Source organism: Haliotis rufescens, unplaced genomic scaffold (genome assembly GCF_023055435.1).
Source record: "Haliotis rufescens isolate VD_foot unplaced genomic scaffold, xgHalRufe1.0.p SCAF_8, whole genome shotgun sequence".
NCBI classification, from domain to species: domain Eukaryota; kingdom Metazoa; phylum Mollusca; class Gastropoda; order Lepetellida; family Haliotidae; genus Haliotis; species Haliotis rufescens.
This window is the reverse complement of record NW_025964372.1, coordinates 37,328,391-37,347,797: the sequence shown is the minus strand read 5'-3', so window position 1 is coordinate 37,347,797 and position 19,407 is coordinate 37,328,391. Positions and strand designations below refer to the sequence as shown.

The window sequence follows — 19,407 nt, the reverse complement described above, 5'->3', positions numbered from 1 at the left end:
GGCTGCCATTTTTCTTACTTCTATACTTCTTACTTATATTTTGATGGACAAATGTACTCTTTGCCCTGACCGAGGGAAATATACCCATCACGCTCATCATCTGGCTGGTGGTCAACACTTCGTATATCCTGGACATGGTATATATTTTCTTCATTCCCTTTCACCTGGTAATATATAGTTGATTGTAGAATTCGACAAATGATGGCAGTTTATATACGTTATATGTTTCAACATTAAATTAAGATGAACTCATACTAATTCATATATCCTCTGAACCTCAACATCAAAGCTAAAGCAAAGCTGCTTCTCGAACAAAGACCATCCTGGAGGCTGGTAGGGCGATGGGGTAGTCTAGTGGTAAAAGCGTTCACTCACCAAACAGAAGGCAAGTGCCCGAGACCAATTTGGGTACTTTCGTGCGAAAACAATTTCTGTTGTCCCTCAACACTGCTGTTTTAAATAATTGTCTTTTCATAATCATTAATCACAGTTCCTGAGGTTTGAACTAAGATAAGAGTTTTTCAGTTAACCTAAATGTTCATTTGGTCTTTCCGCATAAGCATGTGTTTGATAGATTATTGCAGAAATTAAGGCATGTGATTGTTACGATTGATAAAACCGTTGTGTCACAATACTGACATCATGCTTCAGTATGGTTCAACAGTAAACAATCGAATCCTTGTGTAGACCTGATTTGAGAGTGCACCTTTATTTCCAAATTTGAAGAAGGCAGGTTCTACAATAGGTACAGCGTGATTCTGATCACACATTCCAAACAGTTCTCACAATCTGAGTAAAGTATCTGAGTGAAATTTATATTATAACTGCAACGTTTTATTCATGGTAACCCGGTGATTTAACCTCCTTCAAATTCGACATGAATTTTCATTTTGATCAACGCTAAAATCTGTATTTTGCCTACCAACTTTTACTTTTTTATTTTCATTATACAATTTGCGTCACGGACGTTTATATGAGTGTGTTCTGTGACGACAATCTCAAATTAAGGCAGGTGCCTTGACTTAAATTAACAGTATAGTGTACAGCAGTTCAGAACACGTAGGTGCAAAGGGGCCTGGCATACTGCTGTGACTCAGGACGAGTTGACAGCACTGCACAACCTTGTAATTGTAACAAGCAGTTGCATAGGCATCACATGGACACAACATTGGATTTACATTTGAAAGTAAACTGCAAATCCTGTTCATACATTAACAGAAAATATTACCCATAAAGTAATTAAATGAATACTTATCAATATTATACACTATTTTTGTAGTTCCGAATTACAAGAAATCAATATTTAAGCACGAAACGCGTGAAGATTGAAAAAGTATTTCCAAATATAGTTCTAGCAACCTTTCTCCTTAATGAACATGATCGTGCGAAGAAAAGTATGATTTTACATTATTATGAAAACTGTGAATGCTGAATAATCAAAAAAGTACATAAGATGTCGTTTTGAGTTATTGCCAGCAATATGAAGAAACACCTCCATTCGTCTACATTCGTCTAACAGGGATGTTATAAATGTATCTCAAGTGAGTTGGTTTCATTATTCTTAGTTTTTTCGGTTACGCAGATGCATATCAAATTTAGCTATCTACTGTGCACTCTTCATGGAGTCGACTAACTACTTGCTGTTCTGTCAAGTTTAACAAGTAAGCATATACGAATATTTTATCTAAAGTATCAGAAACATAAATTATAATTAACATTCATCCTTAGGTCGTTATATCATTCTAAGCTATCACGTGTGTGATATTGTGTTAGTGGATGTGAATTACATAGGGATGTGGGTGAAACAACACAAAACATTACACAATATATACCCCTTGGTCAACAGCTCAACTTTTTGTGAACACCTTGTATTGTCACTATTTGATAGTGATTCATAACGACTTCCTTATGATATATCGTCGGACAAGGGTTCTTTCTCATGATTATGGAAAATTTTCTATAGCTATTATTTTAACACATTTTCTGCCCATAATTCTGTGTCCCTCGCTGGTGTTGTTCTTCATATATTGCACGAGACAACCAACCACAGAAGTGAATCCAGATATAAAACAAACATCATGTTCTCACATCGTATAGTGTATCGGAGATCACAACTTATGGTGTCGCCAGTTTCACTTCGTCGTGCCGTTTTCATTGGCGAATTCACAGATGCAATTTTGAACTCCACCGAAAATAATATTAAGTAAGCTGTGAAACATATCTTACTATTAAAATTATCAGGTACACTACAGACTAAAATTACTTCTGATATTGCCTATACAAGTTCAAGGGAGACAACAATAGAGTTCATTGTTGCCGACGTTTCGCAATTTAAGGTCATATCCACAATAGGCAAAAATGAATGTGGTGTACAATGGATGGTACTTTATGGAATCAGTCTTAAATTGGTGAATTTCTTGGAGTGAGCCTAATCACTGACCCGCACAAAATCACCCCACATGACAGTACGTGATGTTTATTCCAGCTCTCCCAGGGACCACGAGTGGCCCAAACGTCTATGTCGACGTAGTTCGCTGTGCAGAGTTGCATTACTGGGCGGCCCAGGGTTTTGATCCTAGGTTTCCCTGTACACTACTCGTGCTCAAAGGTTTCAAAGTAGTAACCGCCTAAGACCTTCACTACGGACATGTTCCACGTTAAGCTGGCACGAATAATGGCGTTATCCGAACTCACTCACTCACAATCTCTCTAACGATATCAAAGCGTCACCTACCCTTCTACACAGTGAGCTGCAGTGAGCACCCACTGGGGGTGTATAAGGACGCCTCCACATCTATGCCAAGGCTCCACAGCAGCGATGATCTGAAGCGACACCTGCCAGGGCCACTTCCGAGGTTGGGACAGACTTCCTCCGATGATCATGGGTTCCGACATAACTCCACATTGTTCTGGAATAGACGCAGGGGAGAACACAGTGAGAATAGGATATCGCTTCCGTGTGTTTCATTGAGAAACAACGTTACACATCACAGTCAATTAGATAGAAAACACTCTGTAAATATAAAATAAATCGACAATTCTAGAGATTAACCAGAGACTTCTGTTGAAACAAACGTTATGAGGATTTGCTCTTACGTCCAGGTTTTACAATTGGCCTCAAACAGCATGATTATATTATGAACGAACAATAATTTATAAAAATATTTCGAAACTTGGAAAAGATCACACCCAAACTAAAAACAAAATGAAAGCGGTCGTGGTGTTTGGATTGAGTGGTCTGTACCACATTGGAACACAATCAAATATGCCAAATATGGGTCATCTCTTTATATAGAAATTGTTGTCCTGTTGGCACCATTCCTCCCGACTCAGCATGTGTGACGTTCACCTTTCATTGATGTTAACTGACACTGATTTCAAATTCCCTCAGAAGTTCACTACTTCTCACATTTTCACCACGTGCTTCAGGTCGTTATCGCTGACCCGACATTGGGACATTAGTGCTCATAACAACAACCTGAGTAACTATTGTGGACCAAACAGTTGGGTCCGGGCAGTTGTTGAGATAAGCAATAGCAAATGATCGGCTTTCAAGTTGACCTTGACTTCCGGGAATTCCTCGAATGGCGTCCAGTGTTTGAACTGTACTGCTCGTGGCGTCGTTTGTTTAATAGAGATTATATAATGTTTTTTTATATGGAAAGAGTTTTGTCGCTTTTATTTTATTTTTTTTATTTATTTTTTTTATTATTATTATTATTATTATTATTATTATTATTATTATTATTATTGTTGTTTTCAATTACTGTTATTATCATTTACAAAATCAGGTTGATTGCGATGGGCTGATTCTCTATGAATTGTTAGAACATGGATCTGTTTCATTCCTGTAACAAGCGTATTTGTTGAAAAATTGGCAAAGAAAATATTTGATCAGACATGTTTTTGCTTTATAGTAATGTTTTCTGCATGTTAAAACAATTAATGTTGAATGAAATCGGAAATTATGTTTTTAGAATGGTTTTGTATGTGATGGCAATATAGCATCTCATAATAAGTATTGCTTCAAGACATTTGATGCACTACATAGTGAGTGAATTTGGATTGACACTACTTGTTCAGCTATGCCCGATGTATCAGTTTAATGTTAGTGAATGCCCGAAGTGATACAGGGCTTCCGGTTGCCACTTTGGTGAAACACACGATCATGGGTAAGGTGCAAACAAACCATGAAACATAATCCATGCGAACCTGGATTCGAACGCACCGACATTGCATGCACTTCTCAGTGTATTTTATTATTTTTCTGTATAGTTTTCTTTTGTGTCTTTTTTTTCTTTTTCCAGATCTCTAATTTACATTATGACAGTACCACATTTTGTGGAAAAAAATGTGTTAAATTGTGTTTTGGCAGAGAAAATGTTACTGACAACGAGTACCAGAAAAAAAGAAAATAGCGTAACAAAGTCAAAACATTCATACCATTGATTTAAACATGACTGGACAAAAAGTACGTTCCCAAAATGTCCCACATTTGCAATATATGGTCTCCTTACAAACTCCAAACTAGGGCAACTAGTGACAATATCTACGTTCCACATTTGACGTATCAGTGACAAAAATTATGTCCGATTCAATTGCCTATTTTGACTCGTACCATATGTTCTCGTGAAGAATATACTTTCCTTTGCATGTGTTTGTGACGCGTGCCACCAGTAGTGCAGGATACGCTCACGCTTTCGCGAACGCCTGGTATCGTCTCTATGTGATAGTGATTTCTAAACATATGCTCATGTTGTAGTCAACATCAATAAACTCACGAGCCAGCATAAGCTATTATTCCAGCAGTGAAATTCTATGTCTCTTTGTGTGGTACATCTAGAATTTCTTATGATTATGGAAATCTGCTCATGAGCTAGTCGGAATCGTAGAATGGTCTCTGCGTTAGAGAGGGATTTTTTTATGATTATGGAATGTGTTTAGTCGCTTTGTCACTCAATGTAAACCTGTCTGCAGATGATGTCACTGTCACACGAAGCATCCCTTGGACATGTGGTCGGATGTCATATTTGATTGACCTCAACATTTCGTGAGTTAATAAGTGACAACACATTTTGGTCATCTACAAGCCATGCCGCGAACAATGCGTCTTTCTCTGTCTGTCGGATGCAGTCATGTGGTGGGATAGTTGGCCAGTAGTCATATTTGTCTAGACGGGGAATAGCTGTAGACATGACGCATGCTCGCCATACCATCCGTCCAACACACGCTGACCAATTCCATAGTGGAATGACACTGCCCGCCTGAACGTGTCAAGTCACGGGGGAATGGAGGAGGTGTGGGCGCTTACTCATAACGCTGCCTGCTTCGTGGTACTGACGTACAACTGACGCAGTTGAACCAGGTTCCTTCTCTATTATGAATAACTCATTTCACTATTATTAAAGTTTTGAGCAATAGTGGTTTCCAATTCAAGATAAACGTTTTCGAATTAATGTTTTCATAAACAGATCGATATAGTCACTGCAGCAGAATAGGCAATATGCAAGAAGACGGGTACAATATGTAGAGCAGATATTATCACCCCCTTACACTACTTCTGAAAGGATCACTCTTCCAACCAGACGGGCACTACCAGTAGGCATACATGTAATTAAATGTGGATATTGCTGACAGGGAACATTATATTACCATTTCAGAATAATCCTATTGGTGTGACCGTTTTTGGAATGATTAAGTTAATCCTACCCATTACGAGTGGATGTCCCCCTGTTTAACAATACACATCATTGGTTCCTCACACAGAATACCCGGACTAGATTCCCCATATCAGTATAATATATAACTAGTATTCTTGGTGCTCCCCGCCCTGACATGGTTTGATATTACTGACGGCCACAGCCACTCTCTCACACACTCACTAGCAGAATTCGACCCGTGAAGATCCGGGGTAGAATAGATCTTCAGCAACCATGCTTGCCATAAAAGGCGACTGTGCTTGTGGTAAGAGGCGACTAACGGGATTGGGTGGTCAGGCTGGACTTGGTTGATGCATGTCAATGATCCCAATTGCGTGGATCGATGCTCATGACGTCAATTACTGGGCTGTCTGTTCCAGACTCGATTATTTACAGACCGCCGTCATATAGCTGGAATATTGCTGAGTGCAGCGTTAAACAACAAACAAACAAACACTAGCAGTATTCATATGACGTGGGATCTTTTCTGATCCATATTATTACCACGGGGAATGAAGACCGAGGCTTGTGCATGCGTTTGAAATTCAAACGATGTTGTTCAAATCGGTGTCTTCCCGGCAGTCAGATGTGTCAGTGGTCAGATGTCTTAGACGTGTTTAGTGATAATGCACAGTTGCTCTGTCAGATGTTACCTAGGAGTGGTAGTGATAATGGTAGTTGTAGTGGTAGTGATGGTTGTGACAGTTGTATGCACAAAACAAGAGGATGCTAATTTGTTACATCGTCCGCAAATGAACTTTTTAGAGTGTAAGAAAAAATACGATCCGTTCATTTCATTAGCAGGTTGAACTCTACCAATGACGGTCTAAGAATTTTAAGATGTAAACATTATTTGAATACACACAACTAATGAGAATATGACCTTAATGTAAGGTAAGATTGAAAACGGATAAAGTTCTATTTTCATTTGTTCTCATAACCCTATTTAAAGTTAAATACTTATAGTTAGAAAACAATCGGCATATGATTTCGAAATTACACAGTACAAAGAGTCATTACATGTTTCACATGCACTGTTGCACAGCAACGGATCGTTCAAAACATTAAAGTAACTATAGTGGGTATCAGTTTCTTCTAATTACACAAGCCGAAGACCCTGGTTCGATTCCCGACATGGGTACAATGTGTGAAGCCCATTTCTGGTGTCCCCCGCCGTGATATTGCTGGAATATTGCTAAAAGCGGCGTAAAACCATACTCACTCACTCACTCTAATTACACAATGTAAACTGTCATTTTGTTTGTCGTGTATCATTACATGGAGTGAGTGTGTAAGTGCGGTTGGTTTAAATATTCCAGTGAGATCACGGCGTGTCATTTGGATGTGGGAGGACAGACCGAAGTGATGCAGGTCGTAGACATTTACCACTTAACTCAAACCCACGAGCACGGGCATGATGTTGACAAACATTATCAAACCGGAATTCAAACCCCCAATCATAGTTTTCTGGAACTGCGGCGCCTTAGACGACTGATCCACTCGTGCCCCCAATATTACATGGAAGCACATCCTTAAAAGGATATTCAGTTAAGGAGGACATCCGGGTAACTGTTGTGAATAAGAATCACCCAGTATCATTCTGACAAGGCAATTCCTCAAACTACAACACCCCACTTTCTCAAACTTAAGATATATCCCTACTATTAGACTTGGAGAAGACATTCTCTTGAGGAAAATATTTACAGAATAAACGCAGTTTAGCCTGTATGTATACTGATAGGTTGCCCTTGCGTGATGCACGATGGACGTGTTCTCTGCTGCAGATGCACGTGTGTCGAGCTCCTTCGCGAGTTGATCTTTAGTATGCATTTATAAGGCTTTTAACAATGTCATATAGAGTTTCTCTGTGGGTTTCTCTTGTTGGTAATTTTTTTCTCGTCTAAGGGCTCTCTAATATATGTAACATGAACATGGTTATTGGTAACAGGAAGTACACGTCATTATTATACTTTAAGCCTTTATGGAGCAAAACGTAGACGTGAAACGTTGTGTATTTATAATTAAAAATGTTATAAATAATACTCCTTAAGTTAAGGATAGGACTCCGCGGTTATGGTTAAAATGAAAAACCAAGAGCGTGGGAAAATCCCCAGGGCCGTAGGAGGAGTGTTTTATCCAACTTATGAGCCGTTTTAATGCAAGTAAATACCAGAAAAAAGAAAACATCGGGATATCGTATATCATAAAAATACAGTGTGTCGCGGTATGAAAGGAATTCGATCAAAGTGTGCTAGAGAAACATCACGTGCAACATGGACACAACTGAAGTCATGATATGTACAAATGAACAATCTCCCTCCTCTATGACTCAGTGGAAAAAACAGTAGCTCACAAGACATAACGTGACGCTGCAGTGTCCAGATGAAAACAGTTCCGTTAATTCCAAACGTACATTAGTTGTCATGTGGATCCAGTGTTATCTAGGCTTGAAAAATTGACAAGCAACGGTCCTGTCATAAACGTTTCGTTCACACATCACATATGTGCTTTACGCTAACCTAAATCGAAAATGCATTGTGAATTACGAAGTTATTTCAGTGAATTACTAAATTACAAAATGTACTCTCAGTATTTCTGTATCGTCTACTGGTACATAGAAATGAATCGCTTAAGCCAGTTTTATTGTCAAATGTGAAGGAACTGGTAACATCTTCCGCATGCACCTGTAGTCAAAGTACAAAATCGTTGAATGTTACACTTCATGTCAAAATACGATATTTAGCCGAAGAATACGTGAAAATATTCAATATTTCACAGACATATCACGAATTACTTTCAATATCAATGTCAGTATGTATATATTTATATTCTTCGTCCTCGATTAAGATAAAAATGACAGCATCAAATAAAGAAAGTTCCTGGTATTGAATGATCATTCTGTTTGGCTTAAGTATATAATACCATGACCCATATAACTCCGACAGCACACATTCAGATGAAGGAAACATGGAGAAAATGCTTTACTAAACATTGTTTTTTAACATAAATAGAAACGATATTGCTTTGAATGGCTCTGGTATGTTTTCCCTTTTCTACAAATACAAATCATCTTTGGGATGAAAACCTGGCATACCGAAGTTGTCAAATGCAACGATTTCCATGTAATGCTAGCTGTGAACTAAACATATAAAACTAACATACACACAACCGTAATCGAATAATCCGACATGTTTTAAATATTTGTTGTCGGTAACCTTCCATGAAGTATTGGCAATATTGTGAAACGACCAACACTGACCGAAATAATGAAACGGTTGAGATACCTTTCGATTAGTTGCGAAGAAAGTATGATCCCATCTGTGTGCAGCTGGTTGAACCGATTGTCATGTCGTTTACTCATTCTATCATTGTGTTTTCCTAAGGACATGTTTTTAGCGCCTTACAAACGTCAGTCAGTCGACTTAACGACCGCATTCTCACCTTGAATTAACCCCTGTGTTGTCTGCCACACCTGGGGGATTACCTATGATTGATCGAGCGGTCAGTGTTGGTCTAAAGACAATACTTGAATGTTGAGACCACGGAACTCGGACGCTGGCTCCAATTAACGCAGCATCCCCCTACTTAGCGTGTCTGTGATAAACAGTCTGATCAAACAGGAACAAGATTCTGTGACGGAACGCGCTCGCGCATGTCCGGCTAATCACGCGGTAAATCGCGAGAAAGTTATAAAAGAGTCCTCTTGCTCTTGGTAGGATGCCTCCCGTCGGTTTATTGTGTGATTGGAGCATTCAAATTATCATATAATTATTGTATTGTAACAAAAGGTATGGATAAGCCCTTCGTAAATGTATTTGGTGTTTTGGATGACAACACGTCGCTTTCACTAACCTGATCTGTGAGATACGAATATGAATACCCATATACCCTTTATCACTGGCCCTTTTCAATGAGAGATTGAGAGAGAGAGAGAGAGAGAGAGAGAGAGACACACAGGAGGAGAGGGAGAGAGAGAGAGAGAGAGAGAGAGACACACACACAGAGGAGGAGAGGGAGAGAGAGTGAAGACACAGAGAGAGAGAGAGAGAGAGAGAGAGAGAGACACACACGCAGAGGCACAGAGAGAGAGGCACACACAGAGAGAGGGGAGAGGGAGAGACAGAGGATGACAGAAAGATAGGGAGAGGAGAGACCGAGAGTGAGAGAAAGTATGTGTAGCTACATTAGATGCTGATCATGTGTTTTGAATATGTGACTATGTTAGACGTTGGTGATGGACAAAGATATATATATATATATATTTATCATATAATGGGTAGGTTCCTCGGCAGGATAGGCCTACGGATAAAAACGATATCCGTTGGGGTCATATGCGGATAGAGATGCAAATATCAAAGGTCAAGTAGGGACTACTTTCAGTGTTTATAAACAAACATGGCGTCGCCCTCGTCATTCGGCGATCGAGTCAGAACTACCCATCGGGAATCTGGATAAACTACAGGGATAATTGCTATCATTATCAAAAGAACAGTCTAATATACTGAAAATCAGTGTCTATCTGTGACGTAGCTAAGGCATTTTATAAGTTTTGGCCACTTTGGAGATATAAACAATTTTGCGAGGGCACTAGGCCTAGCCAAGCGGGATCAGTAGCTATATCTGTGCTTGTAGACCTCTACGGCTTGAAACCTTTTCCACAAATTAAAATAGCTGGATTTGGCCAAAATATGTTTGAATTGTTACATTGTTTCGTTTTGTCGCTGTGTGTACATCTGATTGCACTTCTTAACGTTATGACAGGACAGGCCGACTGTCAACAACGTCTAAACGTGCCCGTGACGTCTAATAGACTAGGGTTAGAGTAGCTTCCCTTTGACAAAGGGCAGTTACTACAGCGGACAGACCGATGGATTGCCGCGAAATGCAAGTAAAAACAATTGTTGTTTTGCGTATATGTTGCTTCGCCACTGTATAAGAAACAGATTTCAGTTGAAACTATATTGACTACTGTCCGACTGACACATCACTTACCCTGTGACGTAATAAATATTAATGCGCGAATTCCAGGAAAACTCGCAATGTTTAGGTAATGTTTGTGAGAGAGGGAAAGCGATTTTCAAGCACAGAATTAAAGAATGACATTATATGATAAAGGGGTTATCACGCGTGTATGTTTGGGGATGGTAAATATCCTGTATTAATTAGGAATAAACACTATTTAGCTCGCCAAGGCTCGCTAAATACAATGTTTATCCGAATGCAGGATATTTACCATCCCCAAACAAACTCGCGTGATAACCTCTATTGCTGGGTCCAGCAAATGTACTGCCAAATCCCTGTCTCAAAGATTAACTATAATCCTTAATACCGTTAAGGAAGGACTTTCTTTATATTAAGAGGAAGCATTTGAGACAAGTTGAATTAATACAATTTGGATTCTCAAACACTCAACATATTTGCTCGAATTCTTTGCAATTTCGGGAGCGTTCAATTCTTTCGAAAATTAGTTTTTTCAATTTTGTATACCATTATCCCACACGACAAACTTTAGGAAAGACTTAAACCCTTGATCCATGGAGCATAAAGTTATCGATCATAGAAATAGTTACATATCTATCTTCAGAGGTTCAGGATAATTTGTTAAAAAAATGAGAGCAAATGTCATTTGAAGTTCACTGATAAAACAATATGTCCAATGCTGAACTTTTCGAAAATGCCCTTACATTAGATGTTGGTGATGTTTTGTATATGAGGTTACATTAGATGTTTGAGAAGTTTTATGTTAAACATATTGAGGACGTTTCCCAATTTGTCGCATCGGTGACAAAAATGATTCCCTGTTTGTACTATATGTTCCTTTGGTTGTTTTTAGGGGGACAACATTAAATGTTGGTGGTGTTTTGCATATGTGTCTACATTTCATGTTGCTGATGTGTGTCGCTGCATTAGATGTTGGTGATGTGAGACTACATAAGATAGGAAACCTTTTGAAAACGGCTACACAAGATGTTGATGTTTTTGCGGCCACATCAGACGTCGATGTTTTTGTATACGTGGATGCATTGGACGCTGATGATGTTTTTTGTATATGTCATTGCATCAGATGTCAGTGATGTTTTGTATATGTATGTTGCACATATGCATATTGCACATTCTTAATATTAACAAAAATATCCGACCCATATATCTGGAATATTCCATCATTATATATCAAGGCATGTAGGGGGCGGTCATATCGCAAGGAAACACTAATATATCTTCTAGGTGTAGATTGCATAAAGACAAAAGGGTCATAAATAAATACATATACACATGTGTATGTTCGTTGCTACATAAGAGCAATAATCTTGAACGCGACATTTCACCTCACATCACTTTATTGGAACTGGGGCGATGGGGTATCCTGGTAGTTAAAGCGTTCGCTCGTCAAGCCGAAGCCCCGGGTTCGATTCTTCAAATGGGTGTAATATTTTAAGCCCATTTCTGGCGTTCTGGCGTGATATTGTTGGAATATCGCTAAAACGGCATAAAACCAACTCACTTGTTTCATCAAATATATTCACTCTAGTGGAGCTAAATTTTCATGCCATAAACACAAACATTTTTTATGAAAATGCTTTGGTACAATACGTCAAGTTACTGCTCTGTTCTGAAGTGGACTGTCCAGTGATTATAACCGCGATGGCAACGTCACTGGTACTACATTATTGCTTTATACGATCATTAACATTAATATTTAATTACGGCAAGAAGACTGAGCACATATCCAATTCATTTACTGGCAAGACAAAAGACATAGCCTTCAAATTATAAACCAGAACGAGATCCAGGTTGACAAAATGGCACAATAACGTTTTATTCACAAGTCAACGAAACATAACGATCAAACAATGTGCCTCCTGTGTACAATCAAGCTCAATAATCACAACAACCATGACCAGAGCTCCACTGTTGACTATCAATGAACAATTAACAACACATTTCAGTATCAGCCAAGTTTGCAAATAGATAAAGACGGACATATCATATGATCAAAGAACATACAAATCTGAAAAGCAAATCCAGGAACATTCCAAGAGATGAGCGGTTAAAGTCGACTCCGCATAACTGCATGTAATCCTGGTCGCCACCGCACCCAACGGCTGGACCTGCGACTATGCGATGAGGCTAGTCTAACACAACACATTATGTTGACACGCTCCTTACAGTCACTGAGCCTATCAATGGCTGCTTTGTGTCACTCCATTATGGACGCAATCCTAACGATACTGAGAATTATCCTAATCGACGAACTATTTAATATATTGTTACAGGAATACAATCAAATTAGGTCCCTCCCATTGATTGTTGACAAAGATGAATATAAACATTCATAGCTGTTCAGTGCATTTGTTGTTTGTGGACCTTCTGGTCAGTTCTCCCTGGACACATTAATGACAATTAGAAAACAAATTCTTGACAAATATAGAAGAAAAGGATAATCAAACTAATAAGGAAGATAATATATGAGGAACACAACACAATCTGTTGGCTTCCCTTGTTAGTGTCTCGCCTTTGTTATTTGCCACCTTTTGTGGAATATTAATTTTATAAATTTTGTTGTCCTCACATATACATATATATATGCTCTCTGCCTCATGACATTCATTCACCTGGTGAAGCAGTAAGCATTTACTCCGAAACGTTGTATTCCTCATAATAAAGAAGTTGACATCCATATATTCTCTTCCTTATGTGTATCACTTCTAAATCACTAATGCCATTATTATTGGGAAATATAGTCAAGGGTATGTATGGTGTAAGTTCATTTCTTAATGGTAATGCTACCGGAACTTGCACTATTAATTCACAAGTCTTGCAAATCTGTTCATTGGTTTATTTCGGAATCCAATAGATTGCACCATTACGACTGATCTAATGGATAAGATGTCAAGATGTGTGTATTATGCGACTTATTATAATGTGATACCTATACAATTTTCTCATTATATTTCTATATATTTAATAAGCCCCAGTTTCAGATACTTGTAATGGAGAGGTATTCACATAAGCCATTGCGGTTTGTTTACCGATCCATATTCTCATTGAATAAACATATGTTTAAACCAAATGTAGTGTAACCAAGAACATACGATGACAAAAACCTGCCTGGCTATTCTCAATTCTTCACTTTCTCTCTTGTACAGATGTAAATAAAAGCGACAAAGCCCTTTTCAATTTACATAACAAATCTCTGCCAAAAGCATTGTCGATTGTACTATTCCGACTATATCATGAGCAGATGTATATGAATCACTATCAAATGGTGAAGATACAAGGTAAGAAATGTACACAGCCTCCGCGTTAATAGTAACATGTCCTTGTGGGATGTAGGCCTGTATGCTGATTGATATCTACCTACCTTTTCAGTTTAGGTAATATTACTATTGAGTCCAGCCTTTTCAATTTGTTTGTAGCACGTGAAGATCCGGCGTAGAATAGGTCTTCAGCAACCCATGCTTGCCCTAAAAGGCGACTATGCTTGTCGTAAGAGGCGACTAAAGGGATCGGGTCGTCAGGCTCGCTGACTTGCTTGATGCATGTCATCGTGTCCCAATTGCGTGGATCGATGCTCATGATATTAATCACTGGATTGTCTGGTCCAGACTCGATTATTTACAGACCGCCGTCATAAAACCCGAATATTGCTGAGTGCGGCGTTAAACAACAAAGAAACAATTTGTTTGTTGCAGATAGTATTTATACATTTTGAACACTGTTGTCATTTTGAATAATTCAGATACAATCTATAGCTTCTCTTTTATGTAAATGTTTATGACGTATGCATTGTAATATCTCGTTATTATAAAAAAAAGTTGATGAATATTTATTTATTTTATACTATTAACTATTATCTGTGACGCCATACATTTGGCGTCATTAACGTAAAACCTGTACATTCTTGATGGGAAGGTGTACGTATAGAGGCCAGTACCCAATGACTCGGTACTCCGTCACTGTGTATATCCGACAAAATATATGTTTGTTTCAACCAGCTTCTTTGGTGAAAATCTCAGTTTCCGGTAAAGGAAATTCTCGCACAACATTCACTTTAAACAGAAAGCACATACAAAACAAAATTATCCACAAGGTTAAGACCCCATGTCCAATCTCAACTCTGGTGGGTGCATCATTGTGACGTGCAATCATTCCAAACAGAAAAAAGCATGTGTTTCATTCCTATCTCTATATTGCGCATCCTGTCTAAAGGATCCGCTTAACCTGAGGCTGAAAACTGCTAATTGAAATACGCCGCTGATAATCTGTTTGACACAACCTTGAGAAATACAATGATCTACAATGTTGACGCATTCTTGTTGTCAGGCAATATCCAATTAACTTTTGACAAACCTGGAACGAGGCCAAGTCTCACATGGATTATCACACGGACGGAAAACATAACACAGACTATTGCCTAACTGGGCTCCCTCTCACTTAACGTAATCGTCTTAACGCATGGACCTGGCCAAAGACGCCCTTTAATCCTCGTATGACGCAACTACTGCTACCCTGAAACCAGTCTTCAATGCAAACCACACCTGGTATCAAGACTATTTGACAGTGATTCATAACTCATACTTGTGATATAGTCGGAATCGCCTAATGGACTCTTTTATCCAAGATTTGTTATGACTATAGAAGGTTTCATTTGGTAACGAGTCGAGGTGACATGGGGTTTAACGTCGCGTCCAAGACTTCTATAGCGACGTGCATGTACGTGTGTGTGTTTGTGTGGCTGCTTGTAATAATCCGGGCTGATGCCGATTTATAGTGCTAGCTCACTGAGATACCATGCCTCAGTTTAATGAATACCCCACTCAGACGAACAGTAACAACAGGGTACCAACAAGTAACATATTTTAACGTCTTTTGGTATGACGCGGCCGGGGATCGAACCCCGGACCTTCCGCTCTCCGGGCGGACGCTCTACCACTATATCACGGAGGCGGTCCATTTGGTAACGAAGTCGAATAACATGTTGATAATTTGTTTCCAGTGAAATCATGTAAAGCCTGACCAACTATTTAGCAGCATGTTTCCAATATGAATGTATGAATGTTTCAGAGAAGAAGGCAGTATTGATATCCGATACTGTGTCTCTACCAAGAACCACGCCAGGACCTTGAGATCACCGTGACGGACAAATATGAAGAGATGCTTTGTTAAACAATGGTAGCTCGTGGTTGACATCACCAAAATGATTATTTAATGCGAAAATCGGTCAGCAGTCAACGATAATATTTGCAATGGGGCACAATTGACCTTTGGAAATATCAATAACACACGAAATATTTTATTTCATTTAAAATGAGTGACATGCATTGGTGTTAGTATGACCCGTGGACAAAATAAACATACCTGTGTCATCCTACTCATCCATATCGAATAATGAGGAATTCAATGATTGCCAAGGTAATATACAAAACTAGTTGTGCTTTGTTTGCTCTTAATGTTTTTTTCACGTACATATTTACATATGAAATAAGATTTTGAAACAAAACCATTAGCACCTCTCTATGAAAAAAACACAAAGATAATTACTGATAATTATAAACTTCCGGGCAAAAAAACGCTAAAAATGAAACAAACAATCAACGTTTATTCGACGGTGATGTATTTAATAGGGGTGTGATATTCATGTTTTGGACCTTCTCTTTGCAGTGTTTTGGCGACTGTTGTTTGCCTTTCAATGTTTTCATAGCGTTTGTAATTTATTGGTCAAATCCAGTTGTCAAGGGTACACTTTCTTTTGCCAGGCAGTGTATATCAGAGTTCGCTGTGTCAAATGGTGTCCTCAAAGAATTATGGGCATTGTATTGTATTTTAATTTAAACGTACAAACATTCATCCGTACTATATACATCATTCTGCATGTCATTACTTACTGAGAACATGTGATTTGGTTGGTTGGTTGGTTGGTTTAACGCTGCACTCAGCAATAGTCCAACTATATGACGGCGGTCTGTAAATAATCGAGTCTGGACCAAACAACCCATTGATTGTTATCATGAGCATCGATCCACGCAATTGGGATCGATGACATGCATCAAGCAAGTCAGGGCGTCTGACCACCCGATCCCTTTACTCGTCACTTACGACAAGCATAGACGCCCTTTACGGCAAGCACGGGTTGCTGAAGACCTAATCCGCCCCGAATCTTCACGGGTCGAGAACATGTGGACATTGATGACATGTGCTGACATGTGGAGACATTTGCAAATTTGAAAATCAGTGACCAAAATTATTTCCGATGAAATTCCTTAGTTTATCTTGTACCATATGATCCCGTGTTTGTTCAGAGCACGGGTGGGGCAGGATACGCCCACCTTTCACTGAAACCTTGTGTCATCACTATTTGATTATGATGAATAAACACATGCTTGTGATATGGTATTAAGAAAAGGTTTCGTTGTTTTTAATTGTTGTAATTACTACTTTATCATTTGAACACCAAGTACAACTTGGTCAGATGTACTATGGCTAACCTTTTCTTGTCTATAAACGCAAACATTTTCAAAATCTCACACAAAGTCGAGTCAACGCCTAACTAAAGGAAAATATCTGTTAAATGTTAATACATGAAACCTGTTGTCAAAATGATGATGATGATGATGATGATGATGATGATGATGATGATGATGATTATGTTGATGATACTGATTTGCAAAGGGTCAAACTTCCAATTTACATTAACTAACTGCACTCACAATAACACAAAGGTTAAAAGGGCTTGGATACTTAAACATAGAACCTGCAGACAGCTCGAAAGCTGACAAGAACTTCCAAAGAAAAACTTCTGTATGCCAGTATTACCCTCAATTTCCCTCTAATTACCATGTTGACACAATTGCAATCCTGCTTCTGGCTTTATTTCCCGCACGCCGTCTTCACATATACTATAACCTTGGCATTATCGTTAGACAACCGCGCATAGTCTACACACAATTGCATGGAGGGATTTTGAATTTGGCCAACATCCAAACTCCACAAGAATTTCCCCCTTGTATGGTTGCTCAACACGACTTCGCACAGCCCCTTTATGATAAATCTTGCGGATGAGTAATCTCCCTTTAATCCCCTCTTTTCGATGGAGGCACGTTCCTGAGTCTCGCAAGAACTAGTCAGCAGAAGTCATGCTTATCTTCCTAATCTCGTGCTAATCACGTGATTACCATGGAAACAAGGGAAGCAAAGAAATAGGGGGTCTACACAAGGAAAGGAAATCTTAACGGACATTCCACTGGGATGCAAGGTTTACGTATAAAAAGCTGGTTGCTATGCGCCAAAGACGCGACGTAAACCTTAGAAATATTGATGCGTCAGTTTCAAAGTTTCACAAGCAAAAATTATAACAGCTCTACGTGTTGATTTTCACCGAAACAGGTTATTTTCGCCGTTTCATACTATTTTGACGATGCAGGACCAATATTTCAATACTATGTTCAGTGAAAGCGTCAAACAAAGCGGTGACGTTCTTTTCTTGATTTTTAAACTTTTACTTCCCAAGGACGTTTCAGGTTTATTTGCTGAGTGTGATCCAGAGTACCTCCTAATGCGCCAACAAATCATTTGCTTCCTTATCACATGGCGCCGTAACTGAATATCCTTAATTGAAGTTGCGTCTTTAAGGCGAGCCAGAAACCTATGATCGTGGGTTCGAATGCCAGATTTGCCCTGATTGTGTTTCTAGGTTTGTGAGAACCATACCTGTATCGCACATCAACATGACACGCCGTGATATAACCAACTGTTTAAAGCGGCGTTAAACCAAACTCTTTGGTGTTCTAAACATAATTAAGTTTGCACTGCGGGTATTCTGTTTGAAGTTAATACCTTGTATGATCCGCTCTACATTTATCATATACACGGTTGTTTACTGCTTTTGGTACTGTTGAAGAGGCCAAGTCAATCATTCTCTGAAATGATACGTTATTAGCTCCGTCATGCCCGTGAAGATTCCGGGGTAGAATAGGTCTTCAGCAACCCATGCTTGCCGTAAAAGGCGACTGTGCTTGTCGTAAAAGGCGACTAACGGGATCGGGTGGTCAGGCACGCTGGCTTGGTTGATACATGTCATCGATCCTAATTGCGTGGATCGATGCTCATGATATTAATCACTGGATTGTCTGATCCAGACGTGATTATTTACAGACCGCCGTCATATAGCTGGAATATTGGTGAGTGCGGCGTTAAACAACAAACCAACCAACCATGCCACCACTGAAACTGTATGGACGTGTGACAATCCCCCGGTGGAGCCTGACGGTTAAAGCTTTCGCTAGAATTGTAAAGGAGTGAGTGAGTTTGGTTTTACGCCGCTTTTAGCAATATTCCAGCAATATCACGGCGGGGGACACCAGAAATTGGCTTCACACATTGTACCCATGTCGGGAACCGAACCCGGGTCTTCGGCGTGACGAGCGAACGCTTTAACCACTAGGCTACCCGACTGCCCCGAATTGTACAAGAATATATCGACAGGGAAAGTAGTGACCCAATACGTCATTGGCATTCCATCTGATGTACAGTAAAAGGGACATTATTCCAATTAATATTTTGCTTTATATTATACACACCAGGAAAGGTACTTTGTACTTTTATGTGTTTCAGAGTCTTTTTGTAAATGATGAGGTTCACCCTGACTCACATTGCACTCGTCTCAAACTATTTCTTCATCATTATTCAAATAATTCCTTCCAAACGACCT

The 19,407-nt window shown here is 39.1% G+C and overlaps 1 protein-coding gene across 1 annotated transcript in view; it reads right to left on the bottom strand.

Annotated features, from left to right (window-relative positions):
- Window positions 1–19,407, bottom strand: part of LOC124138366 (mucin-2-like) — a 79,066-nt gene that overhangs the window by 41,744 nt on the left and 17,915 nt on the right. Inside the window, exon 2 of the mRNA XM_046504974.2 lies at window positions 2,735–2,909. Within this exon, the coding sequence (XP_046360930.2) occupies window positions 2,735–2,909 (175 nt within the window). The remainder of the gene's footprint in view (window positions 1–2,734; window positions 2,910–19,407) is intronic.